At 60.7% G+C, this 22,318-nt stretch overlaps 1 protein-coding gene across 5 annotated transcripts in view; it reads right to left on the bottom strand.

The window, feature by feature from the left end:
• Window positions 1-22,318, bottom strand: part of GSE1 (Gse1 coiled-coil protein) — a 413,444-nt gene that overhangs the window by 30,708 nt on the left and 360,418 nt on the right. For 4 of the 5 annotated variants that reach the window (XM_077891058.1, XM_077891059.1, XM_077891056.1 and 1 more), the window contains exon 3: window positions 6,811-7,029. The exons of the other annotated variant lie outside the window; for it this stretch is intronic. In XM_077891058.1, the coding sequence (XP_077747184.1) occupies window positions 6,811-7,029 (219 nt within the window). The remainder of the gene's footprint in view (window positions 1-6,810; window positions 7,030-22,318) is intronic. 5 annotated transcript variants of the gene reach the window in all.

Below are 22,318 nucleotides of genomic sequence, written 5' to 3'. Positions count from 1 at the left end.
CTAGCCCTGGAGGACAAGGCCAGCTCCGGGTCACCCCACAGCGACCCGGTCTACTCGACCCTGTACTGGGTTAGGTGCCTCACTCCTGATGCCAGGGAGGAGACAAGAGGACAGTCTCCTGTCTTCCCGGCCTCCCACTCCTAGGCCCGGGCCCCCCAAGCTTGGCAGGGCTGGAAGGGGCAGCACTGCAGGCCCCTGTCCCAGTAGGGCTTTGCCCGGCTTCAATCAGTGTAGGCAGCGCCCTGGGACCCAGGGCCACAAGCAAGGGGAGGGCGGGGGCCTCTGAGGACCGTGTCTGGGTCTGCTCGCCAGAGCTTTCTGCTCACCCCGGCAGTGTGTCCCGTCCCCTGTCCTAGGTCCACCTCAGATGGTCCCTGTGCAGACTGCATTCCGCTGGAGCTCGGATGGCTGTGTTCCAGAGGAGGGACGGCCTCCACTGCCCTTCCTGTCCTCACCCACCACATCCCCCACCTCCCCCAGGCCTGGTGGGCGAGTGTCTCTTGGACCCAGAAATGAGACTGGCCATCAGGCAGCCTCCTTTGGTTATAAGGCCGAGGAGCCCGTGGGGCCTGCAGGAAGCCTCCCAGCCAGCAGGCAGTCAGGTGGACACAACCTGGACAGTCCCAGAGTCGCCTCCCTGGAACATGACCACCAAAACAGGAACCTTGGCCCTTCTGCCTTTTGGGAAGCAAAGCGTGTGGGTTACAGGTGCCAAATGCCATCGTCAGCACACGAAGGCAGGGACATCCTTCCTACATGGGGGGACGATGACACATGCAGGGCATTCCTTGCCCCACTGAGGTCAATGGCTCCAACGACCCCAGGGGTTGGGGGAGAAGGGGTGGGCCAGAGTTGTGGGGCCGCCGCACACTGGCTTCCCGGCTGGGGGGTCTCCCCACCTGCCCACCAGCTGGAGCACCTCCACGGCACAGGACGGTCGGAGCCCACGTCCCGCCTCATAGCCACTGGTGTGCTCCTGTACCAAATTTGCCATCATGTGACAGTCACGAAACCCAAATCACCAAAGGCAAGGTGTGGGTCTTTCTTAGGAAACGTTTCCAGGGGCCCATTATTCATCACTGAGCAGGACTGAGGCTGGTGAGGACAGTGGGCTCCGTGAGCTGAGGGCAATGCTGCCGTGGTGGGGCCCACAGGGAGGAGCGGCGGGAGCGGGTAGCACAGAGAGGTGACGGGGCAGTCACTGCTGTGTCACCACAGCCAGAAGGCCCGCTGCTGCGAATACCCCAGTGCTGGGCATCGCCCATGGTCCACTGTTCTGGTCATACGCACCTTGCCCACACAGCCTGCCCCCTGCCCCCTTCCCCGGGCCTCTCTCTCCTCCAGCCCCAGCCTCCAGAGGACTCCCCCTCCCCCGACCAAGAGCTCACACCTGTGCTCAGAGACAGATGGGGCTGCAGATGCCCGCAGGGAAACACCACCTCACGGAGCCCCGCCAGCGCGTGGCTGACACACGGGCGGCGAGCGTGCCAGGTGGGATCTTTCCTTTCCTGGTTTTGCTGTTTTCTTTGAAAGAGGCAGACTTCAGGTGGCAGCAGGGAAGACCCACCCGCGCTCCACGGGGCTGGCTGCGTGATGGCAATGCTGGTGGGTAGAGTCACACCTCCAGCCTCAACCAGGGGAGGAATGTGCCGCCGCCTCCCTGGGGCTCAGGGGCAGGACCTCGGTTCCAGCAGCTCCCGAGGCCCCGCCGGTAACTGGACCCGCCTGCAAAGCCAGCGACAAGATGAGGCAGGCAGCCAACAAGCGCCATGGAAGGAAGCGGGCAGGGGCGGCCGTGTTCGGGCTCTGGACTGGAGAGTTAGCAATTCAAGTCCAGCTGCCACCACCACGGGGACCCGTGCTCTTGGCAGACACCCCTTGGGTGAGGCCGCTCAGCCACCCCACAGAGCCCACCCTGCTCCCTCTGCCCAGCTGGGGCCCCTAAACCAAAGCTGCCCAAAGAGACCCTACCCTGACACAGCCGGGTCTTGGGGACAGCAGGGAGCGCCCAGAGAAACAGGCCCTCGACAGGGGTGTGGAGGTGAGGGGTGTGCGAGGTGGAAAAGACAGGCGGGGCATGCGGGGAAGCGCCCAGCCCCAGGGGTGCGGCTGAGGACGCGTGGGGCTCCCCGCCCCTCAGCAGACGGGCGCCGAGGCCCCACAGGAGGCGCCTGCTACAGCGTGGAGGCGAGCAGATTGCCACACAGCCTGTCGGAGCCAGCGCCTGGCAGCGGCCTCTGCTTCGTCATGCTCCGGGACGCCGGGGACTCGGGCTCCCAGGCTCGCCCTCTGCAGGGAGCAGAGGGGAAGGGTCAGGGCCACAGGGGTGGGGGGCACCTAGGGTGGCTCCCAGGGCGAGTGGGGCCGCTGTTGGACTCCGGCCGCTGCCACGCTGCAGGTGGGGCATTTCCTGATGGGCGGCAGGGACTCAGCCCTCACTCAGTCATTCATCAACTCCCCGTGAGCACACAGGGCAGCTAGGGACAATCAGGGGGTTGGGGGTCACAGCCTGCCCCAGGTCAGCGCTCTTGGGGTAATGGGCTGAGGGTCATTCCATGGCTCAAACTGGGGTGTGTATGGGGGACAGTCTGTCCAGAGAGGCTCTGGTGGGGGGACAGGCAAGGCAGAGGTGGCCAGGCCAAGGCTGCACCTGGACAAGCAGATTTGGGAGGGGACAGAGGGCTGAGCGGCCCAGGAGGACATCCTTTTTGCGGCCAGAGAAACAGAGAAAGGGCTCTGGCAGCCCCGACAGCAAAGGGCTACACGCGTGCTGCCTTTGCTCAACGGGGCACGCCCTGGCCTGTCCCAGAGAAACGGTCCCACGGGCACAGATGCGACCAGTGTGGGGCCAGACCCAAAGCCCTTTGCAGAAGAACGTGCTGTGTGGGTGCCCCTTTCCCCAGCGGCATGGCTGGGGAAAGGAGTTCAAGCTCACCGCCTTTCCATGGTGGCCCTCTCCTTCCTAGGAGCCTCCCAGTGAGAGTCTTCCAGCCCCCCCACCCCCATCCTGGCACCGCTGAGGGCCAGGGAGGTGGCGGTGGCAGGGGTGGCGGGGGTCAGGGGTAGGGGATGATTGCACCGACGGCCTCCTTTTGGTGCACACAGCTGCTACACCTAGCGCTAGTGTGTTCTCTCTGAATCAAAATCTACAAGGATGAGATCTCTAAGAAAAGAAAAAAAAGCTCAGAGAGATAAAGTGACGGGCCCAGGTCACACAGCCAGGATGTGAGCCAGAGGATCAGGCGGGTCCAGGCCCCAGGGGCACCCACAGCCCCTCCAGGAGCAGCGGACATCTCCACCCTACAGGACCCCCAGGGCAGTCAGGCCATGAAGAAGGCACCCCAGAGCCTCGGGACAGATACAATTCCCTACCAAGGGGCTTATTTCTCCGTTCTCATCCTTGCTCTCAAGGTAGAGCAAACCACTGGGCACTCAGGTTACTTCCTCGGAGTTGCAGGTTTAAACTGTACCCCTCAGGACATGATGTGAGGAAAGACATGAGCCCGAGAAGCCGAGCAGAGAGCTTGGGCCGCAGCTCAAAATAAGGGGACGCTTCACAGCAAGGGAGGGGTGGCGAGGGACAGGGTCAAAGGTGAGCCGGAGATGCACCAGGTTGCACGTGGCTGACAGGACAGGCTGTGGCTGCGGCCCTGCCTCTCCACCTGCCCCCTACGGAGGTCTGGAAGCTGCTCTGGTTCCAGCCAGGACCTCTCTGTCCAAAGGGACAAGGCCGTGGGCAGTTGGCAGTAGAGTCCTGGGTCCCCGGAGCCACCGGATGCCAAGATGCTAGCACCTCCGAGGGCATGGGGCCTCCACCCACTGCACCAGAGGCACCCACAGAAGACAGGAGCCGGTGGTCAGCAAACATGCCAGGGAAGGACCTGAGTGCGTGGCTTCCAAATTCCTCTCTGCTGCTAACAATGAGGGACGGAGGCCAGCTCACAGTTCAGTTTCGTCCACCAGCCACAGGGACAAAGAACGCGGCAGGAGACTGGCCGGTCCATGGCCAGCACTCAATACACGCCACCGCCGTGTTGAAGGCGGGGGTGCCGCACACGCCCGGTGACAGGTGCACGGTGCCAGCCAGCCGCAAGGTCATTCAGCCGTGAGAAGGAATGAAATCCTGGCATGCTGAGTGGGGGTGGCCCTGGAACATTGGGCGAGGTGCAGGAAGCCAGTCACTCGCGCTCTGCCCACCCCGGCCCCCCAGAGCGCGCCAGCAGACCGTGGCTCCGGGGCGGGGGTGGGCAGTGTGTGCTCATGGCACAGGCGCCTCTGCGGGGGCAGTGACCTGGTCTGATGTAGTGGTGACAGCTGCACGACCCAGAAGACCCTAGAGGCCACGGCATCGACTGCTTTAGGAGAGGGCTTGTGTGGCACTGAATCAACGTAAACAGTGTGGGAACCATCCTGCTCCTTCCCTGACCACGTGCTCCCTGCACCACTGAGGTGGGTGTAGGGGCGAGGGGGCTCCCACCCCAGCTTGTCATCCCGACTCCAGCTCTGCAAGCCACTTACGGCTACACGGCGGCAGCAAGGGGCAAAGGCACGTCCTCACGAGCTGTGTGCCCTTGGGCTCATGACTTGACCTCTCTGAGCCTCTCAGCCTCACCATCGGTACAGCAGGCAACTCCTGGCTGTGAGCCACTCCCGCTGATGGGGGGAGGTGGTGAGGTCACAGTTGGGGGGACTCTGAGAAAAAAGGGGACCAGGCACGAGGTGTGGCTCAGGGATGCTCCCGAGAGTGACCGCACCTCCTCATTTCTTCAAACTAAACTCTGGGGTGGATCAAATAAAGAATTGAAAACTGAGCTCATTGCCACGGACTTGAGGCTGCCAACTCTCAGACTTGGCTGGTGGCTGCCAGAAAGCCTACGATTCTCAAGACGCAGTGTGACAAGGGCCGAGGCAAGCACACAGTGGGACCTGGGGTGTCCCAGGGCCCCAACACCGCTCCACGGGTATGCAGCCCCCCAAAGCTCGGCCCTCACATCTGAACGACGGGGTGACCATAGCCCGGCCAGCTTCCATGGCAGCAAGGGCTCTGGCCAGTGTGGCTGGTACCTGGCCTCCCTCCCCTGGCCCTTCTCTGCAAAGTCACTCTTCCCAGGGCAGTGAACGAACGTGCAAAATGCCCAGGTCACAGCTGCGAGGAACAGGGCCCCATGGCTACCGGGCCTGGCCTCTGCCGCCAGCACACTTTGTTCCCAGCCAGCGAGGCCCGGAAGCCTCTGGCACGTTGGCTGCCGGCTGGCCCATCCTTCCAGCCAGATGCTGAGACCAGCCATGGGCTGCAGAGAGGAGACGGGACCATCAAGGCAGGCTCCGGCCCTAATGCCCATGGCCCTCCTGTGAGCCCCCATCTGCAGACTCCCCTGCCTGCCTCTGCAAGAAGTGCCCATCCACAGCCACGTCGTCAGCAGAAGTGTCACCCCAGGACGAGCCCAGGGGGCCGGAGTGACAGGTGGGGGTGACTCAACTTCAGCAGAATCAGACTTTCCCACGTGCCGACACTTGCCTTCTAGATGCCAAGGAAGGAGCAGGGGGCTGCCGGGCAAATTCTGCCACAGGGGTGTCCCACCAGCTCCACGGGGACCGCGGAGTCTCCACGGGCTCTGCATGTACCTCCAGGACACTGCACAGAGCCCAGGACGGCAGGCCTGGGAGCCTCGGCGGGCCCGGGGAGGGAGCTCACCGCCTTCTGCGGGCCATCTGCTCTCCAGCTGCGTGGCATGCCCTGGCCCAGAACAGCGGGGCCTCCCGCACCAGCAGGGTTCCTGCAGCTGGCTCACTCGGACGTGGCCAGGGAGTGTGCCTGGTGGGCGTGGAGGAGGAGGAGGGGCATGTGTGCGGGGACGCGGGAGGTCTGCCAGCAGCCACGCTCTGCCCCAGTGGACACAGAACCGGGCCCCAGCGATCTGCCCTCCTGGGCCAAGGCCCGCCCTGTCAATCCTGAGCACATTGCCTTACACTTCCTCCTCAGCTCAACCACCGGACAGAGGTGAGATTCAGAACTCATAAGACCCCGAGCCAGTCCCGGTCAGGGCAAACGTCCCTTCTGCAGGGCTGCAGGCTCCGGAGCCGAGGACACCAAGCCCTGGACCTTTGGGGCCAGAGCCACCCAGGTCCCTGCTTCACCGGCCCAGAGGTCAGCCCCGCATCTGTGCAGCAAGTCCAGAGGGCGGTCGAGAGGTGGCCCCAGCCACAAATTACCTCCTGTCCCACCTGTCCAACCAATAGCCCGTGACCCAGACTAACATGGACAACTGGAGGGTCATCCCCAGAAGTGCCTGAGGCCAGAGGCACAGAGAGCCACCGAAAAAAGATCAAAGCTCAGAGAGGGTCCGTGTTGGCCCAAAGTCACACAGCATGTCACTGCCCAAGTGACACCAGAAGCCAGGGCTCTGAACCTCTGGGGGACACCCATCCAAGCCAGCACGCAATCCTGGCCCCAGGGACTTAAGCAGTGATGGGGAAGCTGCCTCAGAGACCCCCCCAACTCTGGGACCAAGTGGTTTCCAGAGACCGTGGCCACTCCCGCAGTGGCTCCCGGAGCCAACGCCGGACAGAGGCAGTGGAGAAGCGGAAGCAAAGCAGAGGCGCCGGGGTGGGGGTGGGGGTGGGGGTGGGGGTGTCGGGGAGGGCCTGCAGCTGGGACGGCGCTGCCCCCCGCAGAACGGCTCCTGCTCCGGCTCCCGCCCGCGGGGAACGGGGACCAGCTGTCTCTGGGCCGCGCACCTGCTCCTCTCCAGGGCCTGGGCCTGGGCCTGGGCCTGGGCCTGGGCGGGAGGACGGGGCTGCGCCTCTTACCTCTGGGCTCCTCCGCCTGTTTGGCGAGCTTGCGCAGCGCGGCGGCAAAGCTGGAGGACGGCGCGGCCTGGGCCGACAGCGCGCTGCTGGTGGCGGGGCTGCCGCTGGGCACCAGGGCGCCATTGAGCGGCGAGGGGGTGAGGGGGTTGACGGTGGCGGTGGTCCTGGTCGCGGTGGAAAGCATCCCTAGTGAAGGGGACTTGGGCTCATGGCTCATGCCTGAAACAGGAAAAGAAGAACCAGAGGTCACCCAGAGAGTAGGAGGGCCCAGCACCAGAGCGGGGGGCAGGTCCGCAGGGCCCGGGGGTCCGGGCCAGCGAGCAGCATGCAGGGACAGGGGACAGGAGCAGACACGGCGGCTCGGGCAGGACAGACAGAGGCAGAAGAGAGCCAGCGCCACAGAGAGCGGGGGGGCCCCCCACCCCTGTGATCCCAGATGCCGCGGCTCAGCCCAGGAGGATCCCCGCATCTCCTAACGCGGGCGGAGGGACCAGGGGGTGCGGGTCGGCGTCCTCGCAACAGAAAGGGGCTGGGGTAAGGAGGACGGCCCTAGAGCCGCCCCCGCCCCCCAGACCCCACCTCATTGGTGAGGCCGGGGCTGCTACCACCCCTGTTCTAGAGAAAACATGGGCAGACAGCGGGACCCGGCCCTGGGCAGGCCTCCCCGCGCAGCGGCCCCATCAGCGGCCCCATCAGCAGCCGTGGCAGACGTGGGGGAGAGGAGGCGGTCGCCCTGCGGGCCCCGCCTGGGGACTGAAGACACACGACCGGCGACCTAAAGCCCCCCTTCCCGCCGAGGACCAGGCTCAGGCCTGAGCAAGGAGCCGACGAGGCACCGCCTCCTGCCAGGGCGACACCAGATGCCACAGGGGAGGACACAGCCATCTTCCCACACGCCCTCTGCCTTTCAAGTCCCGTCCAAGTGTCAACGAGGAGGCCGTCCTGCCTCCCGAGCGCCCGATCAATAGAGGCCCAGCTCCATCGCAGGCGGCCGAGCAAGCAGTGCCATAAATAAGTTTTCCATTAACATTCCCTGCCCTCTCGGGGCCACCTGCCCGCCGGGCCCCGCGCCCCGCCCCCTCGCTGTGGGCGCATTCCAGGGTGTAAATCAAGGCCCGTGGCCTTGCAGCTGGCAGAGGCCATAGGTTGTGTGCAGGGAGAAACGAATGGACTTCCAAGGCCCCAGACAGACACCTGGGTGGGGGGGCTCCAGGAACAACATCTAGGGAAGGGTCCCTGGGCGGCACGGGTGGAGGAACACCATCACAGAACAGGGCAAGAACGTGCCCTCCTCACAGGGCTGCGGCCCACACCCCAAGAGGCTCTCTGTGGCCCCCAGAGCCCATCTCACCTCTGTTGGGCTCTGTGCTGAGTCTCAAAGAGCCTAACTGGACCCTGCTTCTGCAGCCATCCCCACAGGCCAGCAGGCTCGAAGGCAGCCAGGTGAAAAAGGGGGGATCCCCACAGGCGGCCGGGCAGGGGTAGGCGTTCACCTGCTGCCCCAGAGCCTGAGTCCCAGAGAGCCAGGTGGCACTGGCTGCTGCTCTCCTGCCAAGGGGGGCGGGAAGAGCCACCCTCGGGGGTGCATGAAAGACCACACTGAGGCAGCGGTGCCCTCCAGCAGCCCCACTGAGCAGCAGAGGAGCGCTAACTCCCTACTGACCCGTGTGTCTGCCTCCGCTGGAAAAGCAGGAAGGGGGAGTGAACCCCATGAGAGAAACTCAAGAATCCAGGAGAGTGTGGGGTCCCTCTTCAGCAGCCTGACAGCTGGAAAATGCAGGTCTCAGACCCAGGTCATTCTCAGTCAACCCAGCACCCGGCTGGCTAGAGGACACCGAGCCCCGTGGATGCTAGGATCTGGGAGTTTGGCCCCAGGCTACCACCGCCACCCTCTCCTCCTCCAGTGGATAGCTGGACAGAGGGGGCACGAGGTGTGACCAAGGTTGTGGAGTGAGGAAATGGGGGCCTGAAGGTCAAGCTTAGCATTCACTTGGCTGCCAGGTACCTGGAGCTTGAATCCTCGCTCTGCAGCCTCAACTGTGTGACCTCAGGCAAGTCACTCTGCCTCTCTGGGCGTGTCTTGTCTGTAAGATGCAGCAAGACAAAGTCCACTACCCCGCTGACCTCAGATGATCCTGGGAAGCCAGGAGCCGCTCACAGTCTGGTCCTGTTCGGATGGCTCAAGGCCACACAGTCAAGCAGCATGCCCAGGACTCGAACCCTCTCTCCTGGGCCCTCATGGTATCCCCGCACACCTCACATCACACCTGCCTGCTCCAAGACCTAAACAAGACCCTGGAGCAGAAGGGATCAATGCATGTGCACACACACATGTGCACGCACACACACACACTCCTAAAATACGTTTCACCAAAGGCTCTTAGAGATACATCCATGATTCTTTGCTCCTTCAAGGGGCAGGGACTGATTCTCTCTCCCCAAAACGTGGGCTAGACAAACGAACTCACGTCGGACCCAGCGAGGACGGCGGAAGTAGTCATGTGCGACTTAACACAAAAAGACCATCAGAGGTGCCGTGGCCACACGGCCACCTGCCCACTCTCTGGCATCACTTGAGGGGACTGTGCTCAAACAGCCCATGGAGAATCCCAGGTCTCCTGACGCCACCAGACAAAAACCAGGTTCTTCCCCCCAGCCTGGCTGAGCTTCCAGATGAGACCACAGCCCCGGCTGCCAGTTGGATCACAGCCTGCTTGGGGCCTCTGAGCTGCCCCGCATCCCTGAGTGTTAAGTCTGGGAGCATTTGTCACACAGCTCTAGACAACCAACACGGTGCTGCCACGCACTCTACTGACCTCAACTGCCGTCTCGCACTCTCTCCCCATCTCCCTCTTGGAGCCCAAGAAGCTCAACCATCTGCAAATGTTCTATGACTTTACCTGCAGTCTTCAAAGTGGGCCCCCATGAGGTCATCGGAGACCATCAACACTTCCTCCATTCCCTCATCCCTTAGAGAGCCAGCCACCTCTCTTTAATTCCCAATTCTATGACAAAGGTGTCACTGTGCCCATTTTACAGATGGGGGAGGACAGTCTTGGATCCAAGGCCCAACGGATGGTTAACGGCAGGGCTGAGATAACTGCAACAGAGCACCTGCATCCTGTTTATGCTAAAGTGGTCAGGGCCGGGATCCAGACCCATTCTGCCCCACAGCACGCACGTGTGTAAGAGATGGGGCCGAGCGGTGGGGAAGTGAGGGTAGGCAACGCAGTCATTCTACCTCCCAGTGACTGGTCCCCAAGGCCCGGGAGCAGATGTGAGGTCACTGCCCGGGAGCCATGTGACAGGCTGGCCAGCTGGTGACCTGGGTGGACCTGCTCTGACTGCCGACTGACATTGCTGGGCAGGGTGACATGGAGGTGCTGGGCTAGGCAGGGGCAGCCCCATGACAAATCCCAGGCCAGACCCCATAATACCACATGCCCCTGAAGCTGCTGGTGGGCGTCTTCAAGTGTCAGCAAGAGAAGCAAAGGTCTCACTCTATCCTTATACCTATGTTGTAACTTCTCTGCAGTAAACCAGGTTTTTAGCAAAGTGGGAGGTCACTGGGGCTCCTAGGAAGTTCAGTGGGTTAAAGTGCCTGCCTTTGGCTCAGGTCACAGTTTCGGGAGCCTGGGATCCAGTCCTGTGTCAGGATCCCCGGTCAGCGCAGTCTGTTTCTCCCTCTCCCTCTGTCCCTCCCCCTGCTGGTGCTTGCGCGCACACGTGCTCTCTCTCTCTCTCTCTTTCATACAGATAAATTAAATCATAAGTAAACGGGGGGTGGGGGGGATGGTCATGAAAGAGACAGAGAGCTCGCCAACATGAGGCTGGCACACCAGCAGAGGGCCCGGAGGCACCCCTCAGACCAGGGCCTCCCCTGCTGGAACTCAAACCCAAATCCTCACCCACTGGTCCCCTGCATGGTAGGGTCACAATCCTGCTGGCATTGAGTACCCTCCCCTCCCACCTGAACCTCCCCTCCCCTCCTCAAGCAAAGCCTGGCACCTGCCCTCAGGGCTCTACCAGTGGCCCTCTTGGTTCCCGGGGGTCCCCCAAAGCCAGCATCTCTGTCGCAGTGTCAGCCACGGGCTCAGGGGCACTGCAAGTCAGGAAAGCTACTGCTGATGTCAGGTCACTTAAAATAGAATCCCAACCCAGCCTCTTCATTAAGGAGCTAAAATTAGCACCGCTCCTCAGCATGTACACCCCGGGAGGGCGGGCTGGAGGATCACCAGCAGCCGGGATGGCAGCTCCCCTGCACCCGGGATGGAGGGGCAGGGGCCACACTCATGGGACCGCGGCACCCGGCAAACAGTCACCCCGACCCTACCACGGCTCCACGCAGCCTCAAGGGAATCCACTGCCCACCCTGTCCCTCTGTCCCAGGCTGGGGTCACTGCAGGACCCACACACTGTGCAGCACCCCCGCCCCGAGCCCTGCCCAGGGAGGCAGACCCAGAGCTCCCACACACACGCAGGCCACGGCAGGTGCAGCAGGGGTGGGCCTTGGGGTGGCCCCTGCATCCTCAGGAGGCCCTGGGGGAACATGGGGCACCTGCTCCCTGTGCCCTCATTAGAGAGGGTATTTATTAACTTCTGTGCTCCTGGCCATTGACTGAATTCTTGTCTACATTATCAGCTCATGTAAATTCATTATCCTAACAGCTGGGAATAAGCTCCACTGCGTGAAGGCCAATGATGGATGAGAGCGCCGGGGCCGGGGGCGGCGCAGGAGGCAGGGAGGGCTCCCTCCGCGCGGTGCTGCTCTCCGACATGTGCACCTCGGCAGGACGGCGACCGGGTCATGTGGCCTCCCGGCCTTCTCATTTACATCACGTACAGCTGTCCTTCTCTGGACGGGGCTCCTGCCACCACCGGCTGCCACCCAAGCTCCCAGGAGCAGAGAGCCGCCACAGCAGGACACCCGGAGGTGAGATCCGATCGGCCCCGGCACCCCAGCTGGAGGGCCCGGGACGCCCCCGCAGAGCCCAGAGCCCCAAAGCCACTGGGCCACCGGCCCCCTCCTCTCCTGCTCCGCCCCCTCCCCAGCGCGGTGGTGTTTTAATCAATACTTTTCCTCTTCTGCCTACATTTCTAATAAGGCCAGCAGCAGCACAGAGCTTTAAAAAAAAAAAAAAAAGGGCAAAAGGAAAGAAAACCAAGTGCAGGGCCAGCCCGGCTGGCAGGGTGGCTGATGTTCTCTGCTCTCCGGAAACCCACCTTGTTCTGGTTCTTCAGAACAAACCCCATGCTCCGCAGCAGCAGGACTTAAGTGGGGGGAGGCCCCCCAACACGCCATTAACTATGGCCCCGGCCCCACCGCCCCCTCGACTCGGTGGCGGCGGGCGTATTAATCAGCACGCGGGCCTCCCGCCCGGCCTCCCGCAGACCCTATAATTACCGCTTCCTTTCATGGGCTCTACCCCGGCACCAGACCTCGGGCCTGCTCCCTCCGTGCTCTCTAATTACAAGCTAATGGCTGAGATGAATTTTCTGCTGGCTCCCGGTTCAAGCACCAGCCCGCCCCTTCCTCCTGACAGCCCCCCACCCTGGGGTAATTACACCCCGCGGGGCCAGCCGGCAGGGCCTCCCTGTCCTGCCCCAGGCACGCACGATCCGGATTGGGATTCTCCAATCACCCCTCTTGATCATTTTTCATTACCGCAGAAAGAAAGAAACGTTTGTGAGCAAACACAGCGCGTCCCTGGGGTCAGCGGCCCCGGCTCCCCGGCCCCCCGCCAGCCTCCTCCTCAGGGATCACTGCGCCCCCCCCCCCAAGGGGCGATGCTCCTGCAGCCCTGACAAGGCCGGGGTCACCCTGCCGAAGAGACCCGGTGGGTGGCTGCGGTGTGGGGTGCCATGTGATCATGGGAACCCGAGCGGCTTCATAATAAATTCATTATTATATTTGCCTTCGGCGTGTTCTGAGCTCACTCGCACGAAGCAATTTTTCTTGGGGATGGGGGTGGGGGAGTCAGGAAGGTTTTCCTGCTCCGGATGCGCAGGGTGGCCTGCTTAGGCCTAATGTTCTCTTTCGATTAAGGACAGTCCCCCAGGTTGCAGGTCTGTAAGGGGACTGGGGACTTTCTCTGTCCGAGTCCCAGAAGAGGACTTACTCCCCAAGGCTGCGGCCCCAGGAACTGGCGGACTGTGCCCGAGCCACTGCTGGCCGCAGGGAGCGGAGCGCAGGGCAGAGAACAGGTGGGGGGGCGGGGGCCACAGGAGACCCCGGCCCAGGAGCCAAGGAGAAACAAGGCAGCTCCCTCCTTGGGGACATGGCTGCCCCCTCCCCCACGCAGACCTGTCACTCAGCAGCGTGAAGTCACTTGGGAATGCCCAAGGCAGGGGCTCACGAGCTGCGCCAAGTGCCCTCCAGAGGCGCCATCGATGAGACAGGAGCCCACCAGGGCAAGCTGTTTCCAAAGCCCATCTCTGCTCTCTGGGGTCCCCCGACAGCCACCAGGAACCCCAGGTGGGGTTCAGCCTAGGTGGGGCAAGGTTTAGGGTTCTCTCGGCCCCTATCCCCCAGTGCCACGCTAGTACCGTGGGTGAGGGGCGTTCAGGAGAGACCCCCACACTCACTCAGCACTCGGTGCCCACATACCAGGTAACAGCACAGAGGTGTGGGCCGACGGGGCCAGAGAGGTGTCCGGAAGGAGTGGGAGCCACAAAACAGGTAGAAATGGGGTGGGCATGGGGTGGCACCCTGGTCTCCCCCAGAGCCGGCCAAAGATGATCCACAGGTTGAGGTTGGAGGCTGCAGAAGGCCGGGAGTCGCGGAGGCTGCGGGTGGAGGCACAGGACAGAAGTCGGGCAACAGATGGCAGCGACATTTGACAGCGATTACTCTGAGCGGCTGCCGCGTCTAGAGAAGCCTGGACACGGACAGATGAAGGGCTGCGCGCGGTGGGGGAGGGGGGGCAGCAGTCCAGAGGGGGCGGAGAGGCAGGAACCGCAGCATAGAGAACCGTATAGAAATAGTAAAGCCAGAGGAGACCAAGGGACAGGGTCAAGGCTGGAGCCCGGCGTCCGGGACCCCAGGAGGCTGTCCCCAGCAACGCGGACGGTCCTAACAGTTGCAGCAGACGCCGGACTGCTTGGCCCGGAGTTTCACAGCAACTGCATGAACAGGCCTCGGCAGGCGGCGAGGTCAGGGAGGCTGCCCAGGGTCCCACTGCAGACCAGCGCGGGAGCCAGAGCCAAGGACAAGGACGCCCCCAGCCAGCTGATCCCTCCCCACCCCGCACCCCGGCTTTCCCCACACCTCTGCTTCCTGGAGGTGGGTGGCCCCCGGGGGCTCCCAGGGCCAAGGAACCTCCCATGCAAATTTTCCCAAGTGGCCTGCCTCTGCCTCCCACTCTACAGATGGGTACACCAAGTCGGGGAGAGAGTGCTGCCCTGGCCTGCGGAGACCGGGACAACTGTTTAGAAAGTGCTAGCAAGAAGGAACTGGGCAGGGCCACTCACTGGGCTTGCCTTCCATTTTGCAGACCCCAGTTCTGTGACTGAAGGCCCCTGCGAGAGCACCCAGCTGGGTGCCAGACTCATTTTACACTCAGCATACAACCCTGGCCCAAGCACGAGGACGGATTCTGGGACCCCCGCATCTCCGCAGCTCTGGCAGGGAGCTCCTGGAGGGCATGTGGCCCAGATAACAACCCCGGATTAGGACCCTTTCATGTGCCTGCTGGCACCTGAGCTAACCAGGCCACCTCCGAGCTGAGTCTCACTCACAAAGGAGCCCTTTCAGTGGATGCCCAGAAGCACGGGGTGCAGGAAGCAGGCAGGGTCAGAGGTGTCCGGTGCAGAGGAGAGGTCCCGAAGGAGAGAAACCCAACCCAGCCAGGAGGCAGCCACTGAAGTTCTCCAACTTTCCATGGAGCAGCAGGTGGGGAAAGAGGCCAGGAGGGCAGGGGTCAAGGCCAGGTCCTCCTTCTGACACGGATAAAACCTACCTGGGCGGGGAGTGGGGAACAGACTTTGAGAAGCAGTGGGAAGAGGAAGCAGAGGTCATTGCTCTGCTAGCTGGGACCCTACTTCCTGCTCCCTCACTGTACTCAGGGTGGGGGCCAGGAGTCTGGGTGCTTCAACAGCTCCTGCCTTACCCCTCTGGGAAGGAAGGACAGAGAATACAAGAGCACTGTCCCTTCGATATAGAGTAGCTATTGACGAAAGCTGTCCATACGGGGCAGGCTGGGTCCTCCTGCAGCTCTACTCCTCAGGGCACTGGGTAGGTCCTCCGCCAACACAAGAGGGATGGAGGCACACCAGCCATATCCTCACATTGCTTAGCTGACCAGACCCGATGGGGCTAACGGTGATGCCCGGCATCCCTGCTCAGGCAGGCTGGCAAGCTTTGGGTCTCACTTGGCAGGACCACCCAGGAGCTGAGGCATGAAACTGGACTGCTGGGACTCCTGGGTGGCTGGCTCAGTGGTTGAGCGTCTGCCTTCAGCTCAGGGTGTGGTCTCGGAGTCCCAGGATCGAATCCCACATCGGGCACCCCTTGAGAAGCCTGCTTCTCCTTCTGCCTATGTCTCTGCCTCTCTCTTCATCTCATGAATAAATAAATACAAACCTTTAATTAAAAAAAAAAAAAAAAGAAAGAAAGAAAGAAAGAAAATGCTGGTAGGAAAACTGTGGTCTGAACCTCAGCTTCCGTATCAGTAATAGGATTGGGGGGGGGGCTAGATGCACTGGGGCAGAGGCTAAGCAGGCCTTCTTTGACCCATCAACCTGTCTTCATTTGGCCTGATGTCAAGCCATGTAGCTTAAATGTGAATCAACGGATATTTAAAAATGGAAGATTTTAAGTCAAGATGAAGATCCATAAAACAAGATCTTATAAAACAAGAAGCCACCAACCCAAAATCCTGAGAACAGCAGCTGTCCCAAGTCCCCACCTTTCCCTACTGTCTCAGGCTGTCCGGTTTGCTTGATGCAGGAGTGTGTCTCCCCAGGTCTGAAACTCCATGTGCTCAGGCAACGAATAGCATCTGTAGGAGCTTATCGATAAATGGGCACCATGGCCAGGACACTCAGCCCAGATGTTGTCAACACTGTAATTCCATCCTAATTCAGCAGTAAGAGGTCAGCCCCTCCACACTCTCAGATTTAGGGGTGACGGCCTGCCAGGAAGGTAGGCCATGATCTCGGCATGTGTCAACAGCAAGTGGGTTTCACTTGGCTCAAAGCCAGTGCACTCAAGCCAGGACCTGCCTCAAATCATAAAATTAATTTTTTTTTTTTTTTTAACAAAAGCAAAAAAAGTCCATTATCATAATGATCATAAGGGCAGACCAGACCCTCTCCTGCTGAATTCTGGATACAGATTTACCAAGTTCACAGGGACCCAGCAATTTGTGTGGCATCCACGAACACAGGTTAGAGAATCCGAGGGCATAGAGCTCTTTACGTACTGAACCCTGAGCAGTAACCCCTTTTCCCACCGTTATACACCTGGGTCAAAGGCAAATGAGGTATCAATACCCAGAAACCTCCAAGTTCTAATGGTACTTCCTCTTGGGCTCATCTACCATCTTCAAAGCCCAGTGTGCTACGCCTGGGAATCAGTAAATGCCAACTACCCTCCCCCTACAAAAAAAAAACACCAACTACCCTGTGACCAAAATGGGACCTCAGAAGAGGGCCATCAGGTAAAGGTTCCCACGACAGTCACCAGGAGCCACAGGCCGGGTTGGTCACCTTCTTCTGTCCACAACTGCCCTCCATCAACTGCTGAGAAATGGACTGTCCAAGCCTAAGTAATCCTTTCCTTCCTTAACATAAATTCCTCTATCATCTCAACTGGGAACCTGCAAGTTTCCTGTAATCCAAGCAGGATGCTGAGGCCCCAAACCAGCTCTCACAGGTGCCAGGCTTCACCCTCTGGGACCACAAACCCTAGCTGTCCCGGGTCACACAGTGACAAGCAGCCTGGTTGGCCCAGAGATCCACTGTGGGGGCAAGAGAACCTCTGAGGAGCAGGTGTTGGCTACATGAAGGGCCTTCTTCCCCCTGTAGGGTCAGCAAACGCCCTTGGAGGCCAAAGGTTGAGGGGTGGAGAGCCCACTCAGCCAGAATCAGGTACATAAAGTTCCCGGCTGCTGCTGGTGGGCAGAAGCGCCATCCCAACACACGCAGCTGGAGTTCAAGTCTTTCCACGTCAGCTTTCCCTTCCTGGCACCTATCCCCTAGGCCAGCCCTGTGTCGTGAACACACCGGGGTGGGGGTGGGCACTTAGAGAGTGTGGCCCAGATGCTGCTGTTAACAGGAGCACAGCACCCCGAGGTACACGGAGCGCCCTGGCTGTCTGAGCGTGGGCAGGGATCCCCTGCCAGATAGAGCACAGTACGAGGAAGGACACAACACTGTCCTACCAGTCTCACCTTGGAAACCAGCTATCGGGTTAAAATGCACCGCCTGTGCCCGAGTGACAGGCCCCCAGGGTCCGGCATCCCTAGGAAGGCCTCCAGTCTCACAAAGCCATAGAAGACCTTGTAGGCAAAACCTGCAAGATGCAAAATGTCTTATGGGCTCAGAAAGGCAAGGCCTGGGCATTAATCTGATTTAAAACCTATAATCTCAGCCCACTCCTCCAATCCCCCTCTGAGCTCAAGCAGGGCTGACCAGAAATCCTTAAGAGACCATCCATCTAATTGGGGCCCAGGGTTAAAGGGGGAGGGGGTGCCAGGCATTGCATGGGGGCTGATACTGAGCTTTCCTATTAGTTTCCTAATAGTTTCCTATTACATTGGGACAACCAGCACCCCCGCCCCCACACGAGGTGGCAGGGAGCAATCAGAAGCCCCTGGAGGTTCCCAGGCAGCTAAAAACTTCAGCTTTACTTATTCAACTTTGTATCTTCCAGGCTGGCTACCCTCTAGTGAATGAACCTCCCTCCACCCCCATACATGTAAAACAGTAACAATAACGCACAGATAGATGCAAGCTCAGAATTCAGCAACATGAACCTCCTCCCACCCCTTGGTTTTGTTCCTTCTCCACCAATAACCAGCTACAGGATGCCAGGCAAGCACGGGCACATGTGGGGCCCCTAGATATCCTAGCTAATGGTCAAATGGGGATCCGCCCTCCCTCATTCCAGGCCCTCCTCAAGGGAGCGTCAGACGGTGACAACACAGTCCGTGCCACATGTCACATGAAGGCCTTCGCAGCACTCCCCCCACCCATGGCAGGCTGGGTGGTATGCCAGCTGGTGCCCTGGCTCACCCCATAACGCTCGGGGTCGGCACAGAGGAGGCCCTGCCCACCCCACCTGGAGGCCGGGTCCTCCTCAGCTTGACACATAGATTTTCCTTTGGGACGGCTTAACCTATCCAACGTCAATACTGCCCTGACCAGAAGCTCACAGATCGATTCCTTTTATTGCTGCCTGTGGCCACAGACCCACCATCTGAGCACAGGGAGGGCAGGCCAGGGGAGGGGCTGCAGGCGGCTGAAGAAAGGGATGCGCACACGCAGGGTTCAAGACCAGGCGGGCAGGTGGGGCCCTAGCACCCGCCTGGAGATCAGCACGGGCTGACCTGGCAAATGGAGCTTTTGAGTCTCGGTGGGAAAAGTGCAACCACTCTCACCCCTCCCCCCCCAAGCACTGCAAGGCCAGGTGGGTTTCATGAATTAAAACACCAGGACCATCGAGGAAATGATGTGGTTTCTTTAACAAACCCTCACACGAGCTCTCCACACCAGGCACCACCCCAAGCTTTAAGGAGAAAGGATTTGATCTCCAAGCATCCTAGGATGCAGGTGTTCTCACCTGTCATCCAATTCCAAAGGAGGAGACCCAGAGGTCAAGTACACAGGACCACAGGGCTGGAGAGGTGGATGCTAACACCCTCGGCAGGTGCAGTAAAAGTGATGCAGACGCTCGCTGGGGGCTCACCTAGGGCCTCCAAGGTTGTCAGCTCCTCCGGCCAGTTGCCCATTCAGGGGCAGGTGCCGGGCATGCGTGTCCCCCGAATCCACAACATAAGGGAGGCCTGTGCGCCCCCATGGTACAGATGGGAAACAGCTGGAGGGCTGCCCCACACCCGGCTCTGGCAGCCCCAGAGCCACTACAACGTGCAACTCCTCACACATATGTCAAGTTCTCCAGCTGGAGGAACCCGTTCCAGGATCGGAAGGCTTGGCCGGAGCTCTGGACAGGCACAGAAGCCATCCGTCCAAACACAACTCTGCATTTGAAGGGCCCCTTAGGAGTAGAGCTCACAGCTCACCCGGGCAAGGGAAGGGGAGTTACCTTCAGGATTTTACCCCAGGTTAACACAGGGCTCAGTGTCATCCAGCGACCAGGTGATGGTTCTCTCACCCAGTCAGGTGAGGGTCTCTGGCTCCCTAGGGCACCTCATCCAATTCTGGGGCAGAGGACACACTCTGGTTTCCTGAGGAAGGACTCCAATTCTCCTTAAAAGGACTCAGTCCAGGGGCACCTGGGCAACTCAGTGATTGAGGGTCTGCCTTTGGCTGAGGTCATCATCCTGGGGTCCTAGGATCGAATCCCGCATCAGGCTGCCCATAGGGAGCTTGCTTCTCCCTCTGCCTATGTCTTGGTCTCTCAAGAATAAATGAATAAAATCTTAAAAAAAAAAAAAAAAAAAAAGCCTCAGTCCACCTTCCCCAAGGGCAGAAATCCCTTCCCAGCTGCCCGCTCCCCCACCAGAAGGCACTTGTAGCTCAGTTCTGATTGCACACTGCAGTCACATGGGGTGAGGGTAGGGGTTGGGGGCTATGAAATACAGACCTCTGGGCCCCTCTTCTAGAAACTGGGCTTAATTGGCCACAGGTCGACCGGGGGGTTTAGGTTCCCCCAGTGATTCAAAAGTACCGCCAAGAGTGAGTCCCCCTAATCAGAAGGCTTTCTGCTTCCCACCCCACCTCCTTCAACTAAGTCACACCCCTCAAGATCCCCAAATCCCACTAGGGCCCACATAGCCTGGAGTCCACCCAGATCTCTCTCCCACAGATGCCTGCAAACACTTGACCCCCTCCCCCTAACCTGCAGTCCCCTTCCTTCCAAGGCCCGGACCCGCATCCCACGCTCCCCAGAGGCTGCTTTCACTTCCCCTGGCCCCACGGTGGCTTCCCCTCTGAACTTGGGAACATGCTCAAGGCATCAAGAAGAGAAGGGCAGGGGGGCTGGTGTCAGGGACCCTCGGGTGCGGAGCTGCCGGGAGAATCCCAGGCAGGACCTGGGCCGAGCAGGGCCGCCGCGTGGTGGGGTCCTGCCGGAGGAGCTGAGGTGGAGGCCAAGAGACAAGCGGCGGGTGGAGGGGAGAAGCTGCAAAAGCAAGATTAAAAGGCCCCCGGCGCGCGTTTTGGCAGGCGTGCAAAGGGCTGCTCTGGGCGCGCTCCTATGTTATCTGTCCCTACACCTCCCAGCAACGAGCGCCGGCTGGGTTCATAGGAGGCGCTCAATAAATTCTCATTGACAGGAACACTCTGAAACGTCACCTCCCGCCTGTGGCCTCGACTGGGAGCAGGGCCAGCGTGGGGAAGTGAAGCCGGGAGCTCGGGGGCCCCCGCTGCACTGAGAGAGGGAGAAATTCAAGCAAGACGGCCGGTCTCCAGCACAGAGGCCAAGCTGAAATGTCACCGGGAACACAGACCCTGCAGGTTACAAACCAGCTCTCCCAGCACACCAGTGACGGGGGGCAGGCGGCCTCACGCAGCCCTGTGGCTTGGAGGCTGCTCGTGTTGCCATAACAAAGATAATTAACGTGCTACCACCCCACCCCAGCCCAGTGTGGACTTCGAGTAACCCAAGCTGGGAATTCCAAGCCTTCAGATGGGGCCAGGAAAAACCGGCCTTGCTGGCTGATTCCACAAGCCCCTACGAGTCCCTGGGGCAAGAAGAGAGGTAGCAGCCAGGTCTTACTCACCTGCATTCTTCTGGAGAAGTAGGAGCCACCAGCACCCACCCCTGAGGTTGGGGCGGGGGGGGGGGGGGGTGTAGAGCACAGAGGCCCCTCCTTCTCCAGAGCTTGGTTGGAGGGCACCACCTCCCCAAGGGTCAAGGGCAGTTAGGGAGAAGTCAGCAGGGAGGTCTCAAGTTTGGAGCTGCAGGACTCAGGTCCGCCACCGAGTGGCGCTGTGTTGACTTTACTCTGGTGCCTCTGGGGCGAGTTGTGGCGCCCAGGGGCAGGCGTCTTCGGCTTTGAAACCCCAAGGCTCAGTGGGATCTGCAACCCCGGAACTTCCCCAGAGACAGGAAGTTATTGGCCGCCACAGGACGGTTCTGCAAAGCCCACGGGAGGTTCCCGAGGGGTCCTCTTCCCGCTGTGTGCTCTGGCACCGCTCACCCCCAAGTCTGTCTGTCCGTGTCCCCCCCCCCCCCCCCCCCCCCCGCTCCACCCCTGCGTCAGGGGGCTGGTCCCCAGCTCCAGCCTGCACATTAGAATCACCTGAAGGGAACTTGAAGCATTTTCTCGTCTAGGGCCAGGAACTCAGAGGCTGTGGCTTAACTGGGTTTGAGGAGACCTGGTCACTAGCAATTTTAGAAAACCAGGCTTGGAAATCTATAAACCCTTTTTCATCGTTGACAAGCCAGGATTCCAAAAGCTGTGCCCAACAGGTCAGGGCCCGCACCAGAGGGCAGCCTGCTGCCTTGTCTGGAGCCTGGCCCCACAGATAGGACGGTTGAGTGGAAGCAGGACGGGCCTCCCACCCCAGGCAGGGCTGATCCTGGCTTGAAGCCCCAGCGGCTCACCGGCTCCCAAGGTTCACAGAAAGAAAACCTCCAAGTGTCAAAACCCTGCTGGCTCTGGTTTCCGGCTTTCCCCCTTCCTGGCTATGCCATCTACTCCTGCTTTGAGACAAAGTGACAAAAGCCAACCCAGCACTGGCCATCAGGCACCTCCCCAGCCCTTTCAAGCCAGGGGTCAGGACTGGGCGTACACAGGCTGCTGAGAAGTATCAACGCAGCTGCTTTTGCAGAGCCAGGCCTGCCGGCTTCCTCGTCCACCTGGGCGGGGTGCAGACTCCCCTGCGAGGCAGGCAGCTGGGATGACACACACAGCCTGCCAGTCGGAGCCTGCGCCCAGGGCCCCCTCACCTGTGGCGTGGCCTTGGCTGAGTCAGGCGGCAGCCTGAGCCTCAGGTCCCGCCGTCCCTGCCGGTGGAGGCGGCCTGTAAACACAGGGTGAGCAACTTTTCCCTGCCCCAAGCTTAAGTAACGCTGGAGATCCAGAAACCGGCCGCTCACCTGGGGCTCCCCCCACCCCCACTTTCCAGTCTTTGGCGGGGAGGGCACAGAATCCCAGGGGACAGGAGCTAGTCAGCCAAGCAGGCTGAGCACCCCACCAGGACCTTCTGGCCCACCATCCCCGCCTCCTGGAAATCGGCTTAGGCCTGGAGGTTCCCACCCAGAGTGGCTGGGCCTTTTGTCCCGGCGCCTTCACAAAAGCAGTCCTTTTTTTCATCTGGTGGTCTTGCTTTTTTTGTTTCCAAACCCAACCTGTGTGGGCCCCAGATAAGGCACTGCAGG

Source organism: Canis aureus, chromosome 3, assembly GCF_053574225.1.
Source record: "Canis aureus isolate CA01 chromosome 3, VMU_Caureus_v.1.0, whole genome shotgun sequence".
Taxonomy (NCBI): domain Eukaryota; kingdom Metazoa; phylum Chordata; class Mammalia; order Carnivora; family Canidae; genus Canis; species Canis aureus.
Note: the sequence above shows the minus strand (reverse complement) of the source record. Positions and strands in the feature narration are given on the sequence as shown.